At 32.6% G+C, this 17,727-nt stretch overlaps 1 protein-coding gene and 1 long non-coding RNA gene across 3 annotated transcripts in view; both read right to left on the reverse strand.

Moving 5' to 3' along the window:
- The window catches only part of PSPC1 (paraspeckle component 1), a 109,599-nt gene that overhangs the window by 40,972 nt on the left and 50,900 nt on the right, over window positions 1-17,727 (reverse strand). For both annotated transcript variants that reach the window (XR_006702943.1, XM_045443810.1), the window contains exon 7: window positions 1,974-2,031. Coding sequence is in view for 1 of the 2 variants with exons in the window: in XM_045443810.1 (XP_045299766.1) it covers window positions 1,974-2,031 (58 nt within the window). In the remaining variant the exon portion in view is untranslated. The remainder of the gene's footprint in view (window positions 1-1,973; window positions 2,032-17,727) is intronic.
- On the reverse strand, window positions 6,855-15,995 carry LOC123579781. The gene is made up of 3 exons (XR_006702951.1): window positions 14,698-15,995; window positions 11,504-11,506; window positions 6,855-6,865 (listed from the first exon to the last, which is right to left on the reverse strand). It is a non-coding gene; the product is annotated as an uncharacterized LOC123579781 (long non-coding RNA).

A 17,727-nucleotide genomic window follows, 5' to 3' on the forward strand; every position in this document is an offset into this window, starting at 1 on the left:
ACAACTATGGGTACAATAAAAAAAACAAAAATAACATTTTCAACTATCAATAGAGTATTATTTCTAGTAATTAAGCTTTCTATCACACAGCTATATTAAACTAAATTTAAAGATCTAAGAAATGTTAGAATTATCTGGTCCCCTGAAAAGCAGTTTTATAATCTGTGATTTCCTTGGTAGATAAACTGGTGATACACCAGAAAGTCTATTTCCACATTCCATCAACGTAACTTGATAGGACATGACAATTTACTGATTTGACAGTGACACTCAACTGAATAATGACTCATAAGTAAACCATTAGGATAAAGTCTCAGATTGAATAAAATGTAAAAAGGAAGAAATTAAATGGACTAGATTTTAGGAGAGTTGAGAAAGTGATCAACTGTAATATGGTTCTCTGGTAAAATAAAATGCCCTAAAAATTTTTAATTCTCTTAAATTCTTAATAAGGAATCTAGAAGTATATTCTCATTATTCTTCTGATTAAGTTGCTAATCAAGCAGTCAAAATGTTTTCAAGGCCTCTGCACATCAGAAATAATTCATTTGTTTCTGATGTTCACAGCAATCTAATAATTATAATGGTATTTCAAGGTACCTACAATCCATAACCTCACACTTACAACTCTTAAAAGCACCTGGATTGTGTTACACACCTTCTATGGTTTACTTTGAAAAAGACTTAAAATTGAACTTCTTGTACATTACTATATATTCAACTGTGCCTCTAGAATTTATGTACTAGAACGAAGCCTGAAGAACTTCTGTATTCTTTGTTCACTAATTATTTCATGTTTCCATCGCAACTAACATCACAATTAAGATCTTTATGAGTAAGGGCCATGTTTCATGCTTCCTTTGTATACCAGAAATGCTAAGTAACTTTTTACTGGCAGGTAAGAAAAGTGACCAAGTAAACAGCAATAAACAATTTTAGATGATCTGACTACAAGCAGCAAAGAAACAGGCATGAGAAGTAGGGGGAAAAGGTTGATCACAGAAAAACTAATTCCAGATATTAGATGCTTTAAGGTTTTTTTACTCTCTACACCACATATTCTCAGTACAATCAGGATTTTCTCAGTGGGTGTATATATTATGCATATTAGAATGCTACAGTAATTAACCTTCACATTATGTTATGTAAAGACTTTAATTTCATGACAGCTTCTATGGGACAATATGAAATGAATATATAAAAAGTTTATCTAACTTTTAAGTGTATAACATTTCAAACTTAAAAAGACCTACAAAAACATCCCACACTTATTTTCCCTTCACCTTGTTCACTTGATACAGTATCCCTCACTAGTAGAGATGTTAATGTAGGCACTTTCATAAAACCTTTACATCAACTCTAAAGTTATGCATTAGCCTAGATGTGTAAGACACATCTCATTTCCTTGACATGTCACAGATGCCTCCAAACAATGTACTTCTGTGCACAATACGTTAGGTTACGGCAAAATAAGTTAAACATTCAGTAAAATGAATAAAAAATAACTCCAAAGTTACACAAAAGGTTACCTTACCAATAGAAATTTAAAAAATACTCTCAAAAAGTTTAAAGACACTACAAAGTCAGGAACTATCAATTTCTAAGGTAAAAAAGCCAATTTGAAAGCATGAAGTTTGATTTTTAAAAAATGCAACAACATAGCTGCATTACACCATGCAATGACTGAACAAGTTTCAGGTTGTATCAAAACCTGGTTACAGGTTTCTTTCATTAAATCTATTAAAATGTAACATACCCTTAGCCGTCAAGTAAACAAAATGAAAATGGTGTTTTTAGGCACACTGTTTTTAATGTACTTCTATTTTTTTCAACTTACTAAATATATGAGATTTCACTGTTACAAATGTTGGTTCCAAATTTTAGACTGTTACTGATATGCAGACACCACAAACAGCATGTACAGTTCCCCAAAGAATTACAAGTTACAGAAGACTTTTGCTTCAGATCCCTACCTCCCATGTTTATTGCTCCACGGGGACCCATATCACCCATTCTCATTTCCTGTTCTCTCTGTAAGTAAGCATAGTTGTCACAGTCAACCTATCGATCTTATGACTTTACATTTCCCATCTAAAATCAGAAAGAAAAGAATAAATTGGGACATCACTTTCCATTAAAAAAAAATTAAAATTTTCCAACATCACTTACTTAATAAACCTAAAAAGAACTTCGGTCTCCCAGGTTCGATATGCCACAGTGCTTAGAGCATTCAGTTTATACTGCTAGATTATACTGTCAGATTACATAAAATCTACCACAGATGTTTTTAATGTTCTTAGTTCAATAGATCAATGGCTAGATTCCAAAAAAGAAAAATCTAGCATTAATAACCACCAGGACCCACTATTTCACTAAGGTCTTAAAACAGAAATGACCGTTAATCCTTTTATATGCAAATGTTTTCAAACATCCAACACAAACAGTTGTGGGTACTAAGCTTAAAATAAAGTTATAGACAATTTTCATTTTAGAAATACTGTAATACACACTTGAGTTTTTATTCAAATATCCAAGCATCGTTTTACCCAAGATATGACCTATACAGGCCATGAAAGTCTCCCAGCACACAATTATTAAAAATTCAACATAGCACTGCTTCCTTTATTTGCAAATCTAAATAAAAGTGTTATTACAGTTGCCAAATTCTGAAACAAAATGCTAAGGTTAATAGTGATACAAAGGTCATGCAAATTACAAAATGTTTTAAATTTCAGTAAAATTCAACTGCTTCTAAAAAAGTTCATTTACTACCAGTAGTTACATAGAAGTAACTTCAATGAAATCTCTAGGTGAAATTACTCAACATACTGTGATGGAAATTTGCACTATTATTTAATAATGATCTTTTCAATTATCAAATCAGTGTTAAATGTAGCAATCATAAAACACATTCTGAGACAACTGTAGCAATGTCTAAATCTTTAAAAAGCACCCTTTTTCTACTTTTAAAAGCAATTTTATTAAAATGTGCTTAAAATTCCACTTAGTAATACAAAATACCAGTGAAAGCACCTATAAAAGCTAGAAATAAAGAAAAGCTTACGGTAGACAAATGCCATTAAGCAGCAAATCAACTGCCCAGATGTAACCTAATAGATATGTCTCAAGAAGTAACTTTGAATGAAACTGTTACAAGAAAAACATCACACAGCATCATAAAGAAATGTTTTATCAAGTTATTTAGAAAATGTAAATCCCAAATCTTTCTTTAGACTGTTTTTTTTTTTTAAACTTTACAAAAAACAAATTTGTCTCTTCTCATAAAACTTTTGGCTAGTGATGGACACTACTGACTAGCAAAAGAGCTAGACTATTTTATAGAATGGATTTCTGATGAAGTCATATGGAAAATACTATTTTATGATCACATATAATACTATCATCAATAAATCAAACCAAGTGGTCATTTCCTCATCACTAAAACCTGATAAAATGTGGACTGCTTCAGCATATCCAAACTATTCCAGGTATTAGTTATAGCAGATTCTTGTTACCGAAAAGCTGGTCCATTTCAGCACCACAGTAAAATACATGGATTTTTTCTTTTTTTTTTTGATCATGACATTTTTGGGGAATAAGGGATTAATAATTTGTATTTCTACTTTTGGATTTGCCTTAACTATTAAAGATGAGAAATGTAGCATCTAGCCACTAACATGGCAATTATGACAGTCTTACTGTTTGAGACTTCAATTTTCAAATCTCCCTTATAAATTCGACATGCTAACTGGATGCCTGTGATTCACTGGTGGGGGCAAGGAGGGAGACAACCTTTTTTACTATCTCCTTACAATTTCAGCTTTACCTATCACTTTCCAAAGTAACGTTTAGCTTTATTATTCACAAAGTACTTTTAAAAAATTGTTCTTAAATTATTCTATTCCATTTCCTTCATTAGCAGAATTCTGGAGAGACTATAGGTTTTCAAAAAAGCTTTTGTTAATTAAGTATTCTCCACACCCAGTGTGGGGCTCAAACTCATTACCTCAAGATCAAGAGTCACATGCTCTACTGACTGAGCTACCCAGGCGCCCCTAGATTTATGATTTTAAGTCAATTATTCAACAGTGGCCATAACATTCCCTTTCTGATGCTCTATTAGAAACTGATTCCAGTTCTATAATATCTTTCTTTAAATGAGATCATCAGAATGTCTTATGATAATCCATGCTAATGTAGCCTATCACTATGCTAAAACACCAATATATATATTATAGCATTTTCCACTAAATATACATATATTCCATACTTAGTATTGTTAACATTTCCTTAAAGAAAAGTACCAAGTACTATTTTATACAGCTTCACATGTAAGACTAAGAAAATGAGATGGTATAATTAGATGACAGATTATTTTTTAGCTATTTTAGAAAGAGCAAAAGAACTTTTCAGCTTCCTATAAGGTCATGTCTTAAGGTTACAGTTATTTTCTAAAAATTCACTGCTACTTATTTCTAGTAAAATGCAAGTCACATTATATTTAAGGGTAGGTTAAACAATGAAAATTAAGACAATACTTCTCATTATAACTTGATTTATCAAATATCAGTGAGAAACACTTGAAATTCACTGTAATTATGTACCCATCCAAAAAGAAATACACAAGACCTTCACTTCCATGAATTCTAATATTTGAAGTTAGAACTGGCGCATAATATAAACCAAATTTTGAAAGACTGCACTGTAACAATAAAGCTATGATAAAAATTTGGTTTAATTAATTCAATTACTCTTCATAGCAACCCTGTAAGATAGGTCTACTGTTATCTGATTTTAAAGATCATAAAACTAAGGCACAGCACTGTCAAATAACTTACTCAAGTTTGAACTGACCTATGAAATTCTGCCAAAATAGAGTTCATAAAGTTTTCACCTTCACAAAACACCTTCATTTTTTTTTTTTCAAGGATTCCAACAAAGACTAAAAAAGGCAAGGTTTTTAATTTATTCTATGTTCATAAGAAGTTGTGCCTTTCTGGGGCACCTGGGTGGCTCAGTTGGTTGAGCGTCTGTTTAGCTCAGGTCATGATCTCATGGTTCGTGAGTTCGAGCCCTACGTACGGCTCTGTGCTGACAGCTCAGAGCCTGGAGCCTGCTTCCGATTCTGTGTCACCCTCTCTCTCTGCCCCTCCCCCACTCATAGTCTCTCTCTCTCTCTCTCTCTCTCTCTCTCTCTCTCAAAAATAAACATTAAAAATTTAAAAAGACATTATTTTTTTTAATTGTATGTATGTATTCCTGAGCCTGTCACTGAACTATGCTTATATTCACAGGTGACCAAAAAAGTAAGTAAAATATGACTAATTTCCAGAACCACATATCAAAGCAGCATTCCATTAAAACAGTGGATTCTCAAAGTGTGGATGATGTGAGTACTGAGTCCGCAAGACTTTTTCAGGAAGCACACAAATTCAAAACTTTTCATGTCTTACTAAACACTAGAACATACATGCTAACTAACTTGAATATAAATTAAAAAATTAAAATATATAATAAAAAATAATAAAAAAAAATAAACACTAGAACATGGATATAAGACTATGATCTAGTTGGGCTTTTCAGTCTATCAACTATTGTGTGGATGATGCAAAAGCAATGACAGGCAAAAATGTTGAGATTTTAGCACAAATCAAGGCACTTCCATTCAATTTTTACTAGTAACTATCATTGTACTCTTCACACGCAAACTGCAGTTTTAAATTTTCAACTATGAGTACCTAGATGAAGCAGTTAAAATGAGTATTAAACCACCACATGCCTTGTTAATAATCTATGCAACAAGATACATACATAAAGCATTTCTGCTTGCATTCTGAAATAGGGTGGTTCTTCAAGAAAAACCATTCTTATGACTGGGTTGCAAACTGAACAAGATGTCATCTGACAAACTATGGTTACTGACTTGTATACAGGTATTCCTTGCTTTTTGAAAGTGTGCATGCATTACACCACTTAGCTTTTATGAGACACCTACATTTGTAGTGATTTTGCTAACCAAACAGCACCCAAAGATTTTCACTTTTATGGAAAAAAGGCAAAAAGTAAAAATAAAGTTCAGTGTGTTTTGCAGCAAGCAATTTCAGAGGCAGCACAAACCTAGAGCAGCAAGACTGGCACGACCAAGCTCTTTCTTTCCCTGGGAACTAGACTCAACATCTCAACACCAAGCTGCCTGTATCTGTGAACATCTGTGCTCTAACTTGACTTATTCAGTGCATCAGCTACCAAGATGTGTCCTAAGGTTTCAGAGAAGCCTAAGGGGTTATTTTTTGGGCCTGGAAACCCTCAAAACATTTTTCATATAAATATTAATGGTAACGGCTTCTTCATTTTATGCCATTTTGGCTTACAAAAGGTATCACAGGAATGCTATACTTTTGGACAGTGTTTGGTACACATTTTCTGACAAGATCAGTGGTTGGTATTTTAAAAATGTGACTTGTTTTTTATTTTGTATAATAAAATACATTAAAATATGGAAGATTTGCATAACTCAATAGGTCAATATTTTTGTAATGTTTGGTATATGACATTACAAAATCATGCATTGGTAAAAGATCCATTCAAAGTTTAAGGCAGCCCAACGGATTGTAATACAATGAAAACTGTCAAGTTTCACTGTAATATTAAACAAAAATATACACAACTATCTGTAAATGTTAAAATATACTCATCTCTATTTACTAATTTATCTAAGTGAAGCCAGATTTTCTTCATGCACTTCAACCAAAAGAGCATTTTGCAACAGATGGAATGCAAAAGCAAATATGGGAATCCAGCCATTTCCTATAAAGCCAAACATTGAATAAATTTATAAAAGAGTAAAACAATACCGCTCTTCCCACTACATTAAAGTGGAACTTCAAAAAGATCTGCAAAAATATAATATAAGGCGACTGTTCCCACTACAACCCATTTTCTTTCAAGTTTCTCTCTTAATTTCTAATATGGTAAACACTGACATAACCTAAACAAAAGCTCTTAGGGGTCTTCAATAATTTTTAATAGTGTAGAAAGATATCAAAACCAGAGATTAAGAACCACTGCTTCTAAGTTACAGTCAGTATTTGCTCATGAAAATTTAAGCAGCAGAAAATCTGCACTAATGTAAACTAAACATTATTTTATGTAAAATGGGATCTTTTCCTTTAATACTTAACACTCAGGATACCAACCTGTGAATTTAAAGATCTCGTAGTTTCCTTTTTTTAGATAACCAAATTTAAAGAATTCACACAATACAAAAATAAGGCTAAAATAAATTATACTATATGCCTAAGGTTTAGAAAAGTGAGCCACAGAAATGACAACATAGTATCAACTGACACAACACTTTGCAATGAGTTGATAGAATATATTCATCTAACACTCATTAATCTAAATCCTTGTTAGAATGACATGGATCATTATTCTTTAATCTGTAAACATCTTTCATGTACACTTCTGAAGAAACTTCTAGGGATTGACAAGGGATCACCATGTATCATTTAGGTTCAATGTCTCAATAGAGAAAATGCTAAAATTCTTGATGTAAAAATACTGATACAGAACATTTAAATCTACTAAATGATATATAATTTTAGAGAAGATTCTAAGTTTTGGGAAATAACAAGATTTGACCTTTTTATCATTAAACATTCCTAAATATAAATTACATTTAGCACTCAGAAATCTATCTTTTCCTTCACTGGAGAAGTTTACACAAAAGAATAGTAAGATTATTAGATATCTAGTTAAACTTTTAAGGAGAAATAAACAAACTATTAGCATCTGAAATTTTCACTATATAAAAACACAACGTATCTGGAAAAAAAACTGGAATAAAAATCAATTACGTGAAATATTAAGAAATAGGTATAAAGAAAAATTACAAAAATAACCACTAGATATCTTTGCCAAGAAATTATTCACTCCTTTAAAAAGTGTTACAATACTGTTAAAATAAAAATAATTTTAAACTAAAAAGGGAAGTAAGGCATGTTTCCACTGATATAAATAATAGCATGCAAACTTTCCAACATAACCAACAGAGAATGCTTGGAAGACTTAAAATTTCTACTTCAAGTAATTAAAAACAAGAATTTCCCAAACATACTACTTACTCACTACTAGACAGAGAAGGGGGGATGTTTTTAAGTAACATGAGACAGTCTTTCAATAAATACAATTTATGGTGATTTTTTACCCTCAATTTGAATACATGCATTCCATGACATCTGCACCCCTGAATACTGGAGAAATGTTCTCCAGTTATGTGGTTGTTAAAATGATATTTTTACACCATATATCATTAGGGAATTGCAAATTAAGACAACAGTGAGATACCACATCAATCAGAATGGCCAAAATCCTAAACACTGACAACACAAAGCATGACAAGGATGTAGAGAAATAGGAATTCTAATGTATTGCTGATAGGGATTATAAATGGCACGTTTACTTTTCTAGAAGACAATTTAACAGTTTCTTCCAAAACTAAACATACATACATACAATCCAGCAACCACACACCTTGGTATTTACACAAAGATGGAAACTTATGACCGCACAAAAACCTGCACATGGATGTTAATAGCAACTAAATTTAGTCATAATTGCAAAAACTTGAAAGCAACCAACATGTCCTTATTAGGTGAATGGATCAACAAACTGCGGTAGCTCCAGACAATGAAACATTACTTGGCACTGAAAATAAACAAGCTATTAAGCCATGAAAAGACACAGAGTAACCTAAAATGCCATTACCAAAAAACCAATATGAAAAGTCTATATATTACAATTCCAACTATATGACATTCTGAAAAGGTCAAAACTATAAAGACAGTAACAAAATCAGTGCTTGCCCAAGATAAGGAAGGAGGGAGGGATGAACAGGCAGAGGACAGAGGATTTTTAGGGCAGTGAAACTATCCTGTATAGCGTTAACAATGGGTACATGTCATATTTGCCAAAGGCCACAGACTGTGCAACACCAAGAGCGAACCCTATGGTCTTTGGGTGATGAGGATGTGTCAATTTGATAGTGAAGGAGTCGGTAAGTTAGGGGAAGGAGGTATATGGGAAATCTATCTTCGGCTCAATTCTGTTATGAATTTAAAACTGCTCTAAAAAATAGTCTCTCATAAAAAAAAATAATAAAAAATAAAATAAAATAAATTAAATTAAAATACAATAAAATACAATACAATTAATTAATTAATTAATAAAAAATAGTCTCTTAGAGGCACCTGGGTGACTTAGTCAGCTAAGCATCGACTCTTGATTTCAGCTCAGGTCATGATTTCACGATTCAAAGGATGGAGCCCTGCATCAGGCTCTGTACTGAAGCGCAGAGCCTGCTTGGGATTCTCTCTTTCCCTCTGCCTCTCTCCCCAACTCGTTCTCTCTAAATAAATATTTAAAAACTAATAAAATAAAAACTATTAAAAAATTTAATGTTTCTTTTTGAATAATCAATTCCATATATAAATTTATACTACAAATTTTAGTCATGAAATAAAACTTTGTTACTTGTTAAATTTCAAATCAGAAATAAAATGAAACAACAAATACAAAAAGGGGGGCTTACTCTTAGCTCACTGCGTTTGTTAACCTCAAAACATACCTCGATGACTCTAAATTCATTCAATGTATTTTTAAAGCCTAGTTCAGGAATCTTAAAAGATTATTCTGGTGCCACCTGTCAAATTCAAAACTTAATTGCTGCTTTTTAATAAATAGAGTGATTTTCTAACTGAAGATTAATTAAATCTAATTACAAATAATCCACCATATATCAAAAGACAGAAGAGAATAAATTTATATTTAAACAAATTTATATTCAGCTGAGAAGAGTTTTAATCACATATCCAAGGGATACTTTCAAAATTATCATTATCATCATCTTTTTTCACTTGTCATAGCAAACTCTAAAGACAGGCTTTTAAAGACTGAAACTGATTAGGAATATCTATTCTTCAAATTTAGTTATTTTATCCTAAACTCTTAAAGAAATCATCCATGATGGCATCAGCTACAACACAAACACAGTATTTTTAGTACTACCCTATTAAAGCTCACATAATACTGGTAATTGGTTTGCAACTCTTCACTCATAACCTCCTAACCAGTACATTTCCTTATCAAAGTCAAAACAACTAACATGACTGGCCAGACCAAGGTATGAAAGATGAAACAAAAGAACAAATATAAACTGTACAAGAAGCAATTCCAAACTGGTCCCATCAACAGATAAAAGCAGTGGAAGGTGCAAACAAAGCACAAGTGTTCCAATGTATAAAGAATTAAGTATATATTTAATGGGGAAATCTTTGTGTGATGCTAGGTATTAAACAAATTATCTTAGTAGTTAGTATACCATAAGCTATGAAATTTTAACAAATTACATAGTTTTCTTAAGTAGACAACTCAAAACAACAGGTTCAATTATAGTAATTTTAAAAATATTTAAGCGGTAACTAAATAAAATTCGGGTATTTAAAACACAAATTTATAAGAAAAACTACTATTATAAGCATATCAATTGTTTAAAAGCAGAATTTAGGAAAACCAGTAACAGGACAAATGAAGAAGTTACCTTCTGAGAAACATGGTAAATTTACAACCAGAAAACAGGTTTTGAAGCGTGGTGTACAATATAGTGCAGGATATCATAAGACAAAGTACAGGCAAACTTACCCATATACTTTTCAATTACTTGATATTTTAAACAGAAATAAATGCATTTCATCAGCAGAGAATGCTCACAAACCCAAGTTTCCTGCCACTAACAGATAATAACTATCCATAGACATTCACATTTATTTAGTCTAATTTGGTATAAAACTCTGATATTTCAGGTGACACGACAGAACTTCATGTCCTCAATATAAAGTAAAGAAGATACTAGATTGAGACTGACCTAAAAAAAAAAAAAACTTTTTTTAATCACCTTGTAGAACTTAAAGGGGGGTTTCTAAGTATTCCATTAAGAAGTCACAAAGCAGAAATAACAAGCTAAATTTTTATGTCTTCATAGAATCTTTTTAATCCAAATTATTTAATATGTAAAAATTCTTACTAGTTTTATTATACATATTTGACATCTCAAAAGTGTTTACTTTAACACCTCTATTTACCAATCTTGACTTTCCTCTTCTCCAACCCCTCAAAAAAAAGGTAAACATTAAGCTAAAAGTCTTACCATTCTGAACCAAGTACGATTCAAAGAACTTACCATTTCAAAGGAAAAGACATGAGGTATACCTACAACACAGTGGAATAATAAACCAATCATATCAGTTTAAAAGAAAAAAAAAAAAACAAAAAAACACTCAGGGGCGCCTAGGTGGCTCAGTTGGTTGAGCATCTGACTTTGGCTCAGGTCATGATCTCACAGTTCGTGGGTTCAAGTGCTCCATTGAACACTCTGCTATCAATGCAGAGCCCACTTTGGAACCTCTGTCCCCGTCCCCCACGCTGCCCTTTCCCCGCTCCTGCTCACTCTCTCAATAATAAATTTTAAAAAAACATTAAAAAAAATACACCCAAATAAGTTCCACAACAGTGCTGAGGCTACTCAATGCACTCGACACTCCCTTTGCAATCTCTTTCTATACTCTCAAAACTTATTTTTAAAGTTTATTTAAGTGAGAGCACACACACGTACACACAGGGGAGGGGCAGAGAGAGGAGAGAGGAAGAGAATCCAAAGCAGACTCCATGATGTCAGTATGGAGCCAGATGCGGGGCTTGAATCCATGAACCATGAGCTCATAACTTGAACCAAAATCAAGAGTTAAGACACTTAACCGACTGAGCCACCCAGGTGCCCCTAGACTCTCAAAACTTTTTAGCTTTATCTCTGTACACTCTATGCAGATACTCTGCACCTACAATACTCTAATCAAAGACATGGGGCACCTGGGTGGCTCAGTCAGTTGACCAACTTCGGCTCAAGTCATGATCTCACAGTTCTTGAGTTCAAGCCCCGCATAGGGCTCTGTGCTGACAGCTCAGAGTCTGGAGCTGGTTTCAGATTGTGTGTCTCCCTCTCTGTCTCCGTCCCCTCCCCCGCTCATGCTCGCTCGCTCTCTCTCTCTCTCTCTCTCAAAAATAAATAAAACATTAAATTTTTTTTAACAAAATAAATAAGATACTCAAAGACCTAATCCTCAACTTGATTCACTTCTGTATCCTCTATGGTACTCAGCACTTTGAACACAGTAAAAACAGTGACCAAATTTTCTTACTAAATGGAAACCTCTAAAATCCTTCTGTAAGTCTAACACTCTGATGGGATATCCAAGTGAGATCAATGAACAGTTAGGTGTACTGAAAACCAAACATCAAAAATTGTTATTTGACTGTTTTTTTAAAAACTTACTCTTCATTATGGGATTCCATTATGAAGTCTACAAAAATACATCAATAGTCTTAACACCAATCGTTTCAAAACTACAGATGTTTAACATGAGACATTAGTATTCAATAAATACCAAAGTATAGTGGCCCATAAACAACACTGAAAACCATGTGACTAAGCTGCACTGGTATCTGAAAAATAAGACACCAAACTATTTAATTCTCTGTTTACATCTAAGTAACCACAATATGACAAATGCAACACTCTCAAACTCAAAAAACTCAATGAAAGATCCATTAGTGGACAACAAAGTCAGAAAATAATTAGAATGCAATGTGGTAAGTACTAAAAAAGAATCATTATTAAAAATGATACAGCTGAGGTGAGTAGTAACAGAAGGTTATGCATGCACTGAGTGTATGCAGACATTCTCCAGGAGAAGAAAAGAGATAAAGAAATTTTTCTGGATTATAAACCTCTCTGAAACTCTAATGGAAGGTTAAGACAAAAAAAAGACACTAGTCATCTAATATGACATAAAAATAATTAAGTACAATAAAGTATCCTCTGGTAAAGTTGGTATAGAGTTTAAGAGAGGCTCAGTAAGCATTTCCCTTTGGAGTCATTTGGAAGACTTTTAAATATGAATGATAAAACAGAAGAAGAAAAAACCATTATTTGTAATCATAATGTATGATTAAGATAACCATACATCCTGGTTTGCAAGAGACTGCCCATTTTATGCCTGTTGTAAAAAAAAGTAACTTTAAATAGTACCTATATTCAGTTGTCCTAGTTTGGTTGAAAATTCTTGAGGTTTTCCCCTACAAATGATTAGATAATACTAAAACTATTAAAAAATCCTTTTGAGAAGTGATCAAAGATTTCAACAGCTGATTAAAAGTGATACATTTCTTCAACCCAAATACCCCCAATCGTCAAAATTCTAACCATCACTTCCAAAGTATATATGAACATAACAAACATAAACATATATTGATTTTTGTATTCACTGGACTACAACAGTATAAGTCTAGTTCCAATTACGCTCCATCCCAAATATTCAGAAAAGTTCTTGTCTCACTGTAAGAAACACATTAAATTATTTTAGTAAATAAATGAAAACATTAACAATAAAAAAACTGGTCACAACTAGAACATTATATGGGAGACCACTGCAATGTAAATGCTGTAATTTTGATCATCATCATCATGCCCAAACCACTGTAACTGAGCTGCTATTATAACAGCAATAGGTACTAACCTGCCCGCCCAGGTCACACCTAAATCTGACACCAAGCTCTACAGCAAATAATTCTTCCGTTATTTCCACAGAATAATGAAGATGCTATAAAAATCCCTTGTAAAATATGTCCTTTTTCTGAATGCTTCAGGTATTTAGACTTCTAAAAAATAATCTTCTTCTGCAATAAAATCAAATCATTTATTAGAGCTAAATAATTTATAGGAAGAGGAGTAATAGCCACGTGGAACCCACAAAATGGCAACTTCTCTCAAAAAATTCACAGATCATTTCAGAAAATGTTATTTGTACCTACTTATTAGTAATTAATGATTATCATCAGTTCTCTCTGCCAACATCTATTAATGAAATTTTATTACTAGCTAGAGTTTCTGTTTTGAGTTTTGTACATGGCACATCAGAGAAAGCTGGGTTGTAAGTAAATCAGTTAAGAGAAATAACGTCCACTCAAGAAGGAGGAAAAAAGACTAACATAAAGAAGTGGCTGATTAAATAGGTCAAATTTGGCAATGCTGATCAAGAGAAGGTAACATTTGAAAGAACAATGCTTTATGCCTCTACTAAGAAAACATTTGAAAACTCTAAGATATCAGCTGTGGGGCAATGATGCCTTATCAAACTGTTCCTCTAATAACTTTTGCTCTGATTTATAACCATAACTACCAATAAACCTTCAGGTCACTAATTTGGACTCTTCAGGGACTTTGATTCTAGGATAAGAGGTGCTCTGTTCAATGAGACTTCCAAAAACACTGGAAAAAAGCATATTAATTAATAAATTTACTTTTAATTCACAAACTCTTTGAGTTTGGTTAACATGAGTCACTTTTTACAGATTCCTCCCAACTCCCAACAATCTGGACCTAGACCAGGGGTCGGCAAACTTTTTTGGTAAAGGGCCAGAATAATATATATTTCAGGCTTTGCAGGCCAGAGAGGCTTGATATAGTCTCATACGGTTGTGTCACAACTAGTCAACTCTATCATCTTTGGGCAAAGCAGCTATAAGCAAAACATAAACACAACAGGCAGTGTTCAGATTTGACCAGGCTTACCCTAGTCTGTCAACCCCCAGTCTAGATGAAATACTTAAAAAACAAAAAGTTTAAAAAGTTAATGTATGATTTGAGACAATACCTGTAGGTATTGTCCACATATAGGCTGAAAGCTCAACTTTCACACCAAAGTTGTCACACCAAAATCCCACAGAACACTATTCACATAGAATATTGTGCTACTTACATTGTTAAGTGTATGAATCCTATTCCCCCAAGTTGATTGACTCTGAGCCCTCCCTTCAACTCCCCAGGTCCCATAAAAAATTGAACTACTACTATTCTTATTTCAATATTTCGACTATGTCTCATTTCAACATATGGCTAATAGTCTATTTTTGCTAATGAAAATAAGCAAGCTGAAGAGCTTCTTAAGATGCAGATCCCATGGCTCCAACCCAGGCCCGCTGTATCAAAAATATGTAGTGGATTGGAAAGCAGGCATTTTTAAGTTCCATAGATGTGCTGCAAAGGTTGAAAACTGGTGAATTTAGCCAAAACTGTGATCAACAGAGAATGCATTAGATTCTACTAGAATCACAAAATGATTCCATTTGTAGGTTGAAGACCTAAGACAAAAACCTACATTTTTAAAAAAGATCCCTGAGTGTTTATTATGCACTATTTGAGAAACACTACCATGGAAGAGGCATTATACCCTTAGCCTCTGGCTACATCTCTTTAATGCTTTTGGCCTACTAACATACTAGGTAGCTACAATGGAACAATTCTAACAAAAGACACATAACTGGATCAAATTACTGCCTTAGCATGTAATGTACATTTATCTTCAGGTTTATTATGTACATATGTTTAAATATCCAAGGCTATTCCCACCTACTCAAACAAAAATAAAAATTCTTCAAAATTCTTCAATATTCTTCATGTATGTATTTCAAAAATCTGAAGGGCGATTCTTTTATTCACTAAAAAACACATATTAATATTTACCACACTAAAAAGAAACTTCTAATAAAAAAAAAAAATACTTCTAAAGTCTTAAAACACTGCCCCAATTTACCTAAACAAGGTAGTTCATAACTACTTGATACAACTACATACAACTACAGTAGCATGTACATGTTTTTATAATATCATTTTCTCAAGAAAGCCAAGTTTACTCTAAGAAACTTCATTAAAAAATATTCTAATTAAAACCTCCACTTTACTCCAAGGCAAACTGAATCCACAGAAAAAGACTGGTACACTGTAGTATTTAAATGTTTAAACTCCTAAGTCTAGGGACACCTGGGTGGCTCAGAAAGTTAAGCATCTGACTTAAGCTCAGGTCATGATATCAAGGTTCTTGAGTTCCAGCCCCACAGGAGGCTCTCCGCTGTCAGCAAAGAGCTTACTTTGGATCCTCTGTCTCCCTCTCTCTCTGCCCCGCCCCCCCACTCACACTTTCTCTCTCTCTCTCAAAAATGAACATTTTAAAATAAAAAATAAAAATAAATAAAAAATAAACTACTTAATCTATAGTAAGTGGAGTAACCTCAAAAGCTATTAAATTGTGTAAGTAGAAAATCTCAACCTAGTAAGTACTATCTAGAAAATGGTTCAAATACACTCAACTATAATAAAGATAAGCCTAAGTGTAGGGCACAGCACAAAAATATATACATTGTTATGGTAGCCAAAAATATATTATGCTATAGAAATGAAAAGTAACATGTTTAATTTATGATTACCAGAGCTATTATCAAAGAGCTTGACTTCTAAGAAATAAGGTATGAAATTAAAATGGCAACCACTAGTTGACGAAGTTCTGACATATCTCTGAAACCCTTAAAAATATGTTCGTGTGTCATAAAATTATGATAAAGTTGAGGCTAACAAAGAAAAACATGACCAGACATGACTGTGTGTTTTCCCTGTTTCATTACTTAAAAAAAAATTATTATTCAAGGAACAAAATACGAATATCAGCTTTTATTTCATACTTTAAAACCCATACTATTATTTGTGTTGGAATATATCTAATAGGAATATTAGAAAGAAATGAGTGGTGGCATCTTAAACCAAGTAAATCTACTTTATACTTCACTCTTACTACTTGGGCAAGCTGAACACTTACCATTTGATTCCTCCCTTTAAACTGAACAGTGAAAAAAGAGAAAGCACATAAGAGGGCCTAATTTCAAAGCTTTTAAAAACAAAAACAAACATTAATTTAAAAATTTTTCCCAAAGACAGTTTTCAAAGTAAATGAAGAATAACTGATACAATTCAATGTTTTCTCTGTTAACAAAGAATAGTCAAGACCAATAAAGAGCTTTTGTTAACATTTCTTTAGTGTTTCATTAGCTTATATTAACAAGCATTATGAAGCTAGGAACCAAATAAAACTGATACCAAATGATGAAAACCTTGTCTATCTATAATTTCTAGTCTCAAAAAAAAATCTAAAAATCCGACAGAGACTATATTTTCCCCTAAATATTTAATTCCATTGTTACATACTATTTTAAATACAGTTTCTCTTCAGAAAATTAAGAATCTAGTAATGCTGTGCTCTAACAAGAATATTAATTAAAAACAGAAACAAAAAACAAACAAAACAAAAAAACCCAGCACCAACTCTCCAGCCCAGGGTTTAGCAAACATTTTCTGTACAGGGTGAAAGAGTAAATATCTTAGGTTTTGTGAGTCACAAATACTTTCTAACGTTCTTTTATTTTTCTTATCCACCAACTCTTTAAAATGTAAACACCATTCTTAGCTCGGTGGCAGAGTGGTATGAAACTAGGCAGTGGTCCCAGGGTATAGTTTGCTGACTTCTACTCTAGCCAAATTAATCTCATGATGCTTCAACTATGCAATATATACTTTAAGTAACTACTTGAAAACAAAGATATCTTAATGTTAAAATAGATCATCATCTACATTTTCTAAGAGCATAATCTTGTGAAACAATAATCTATTTTTGAAATGCCAAAAAATCCATCATGAGTATTTTAAATACGTTTCTTCTCAAAGTTCACTGGATATCTGTAAAATTTTACCCACCATTAAAATGAATTTTAAACATAACAAATGTTTTC

Source organism: Leopardus geoffroyi, chromosome A1 (assembly GCF_018350155.1).
Source record: "Leopardus geoffroyi isolate Oge1 chromosome A1, O.geoffroyi_Oge1_pat1.0, whole genome shotgun sequence".
Classification (NCBI taxonomy): Eukaryota; Metazoa; Chordata; class Mammalia; order Carnivora; family Felidae; genus Leopardus; species Leopardus geoffroyi.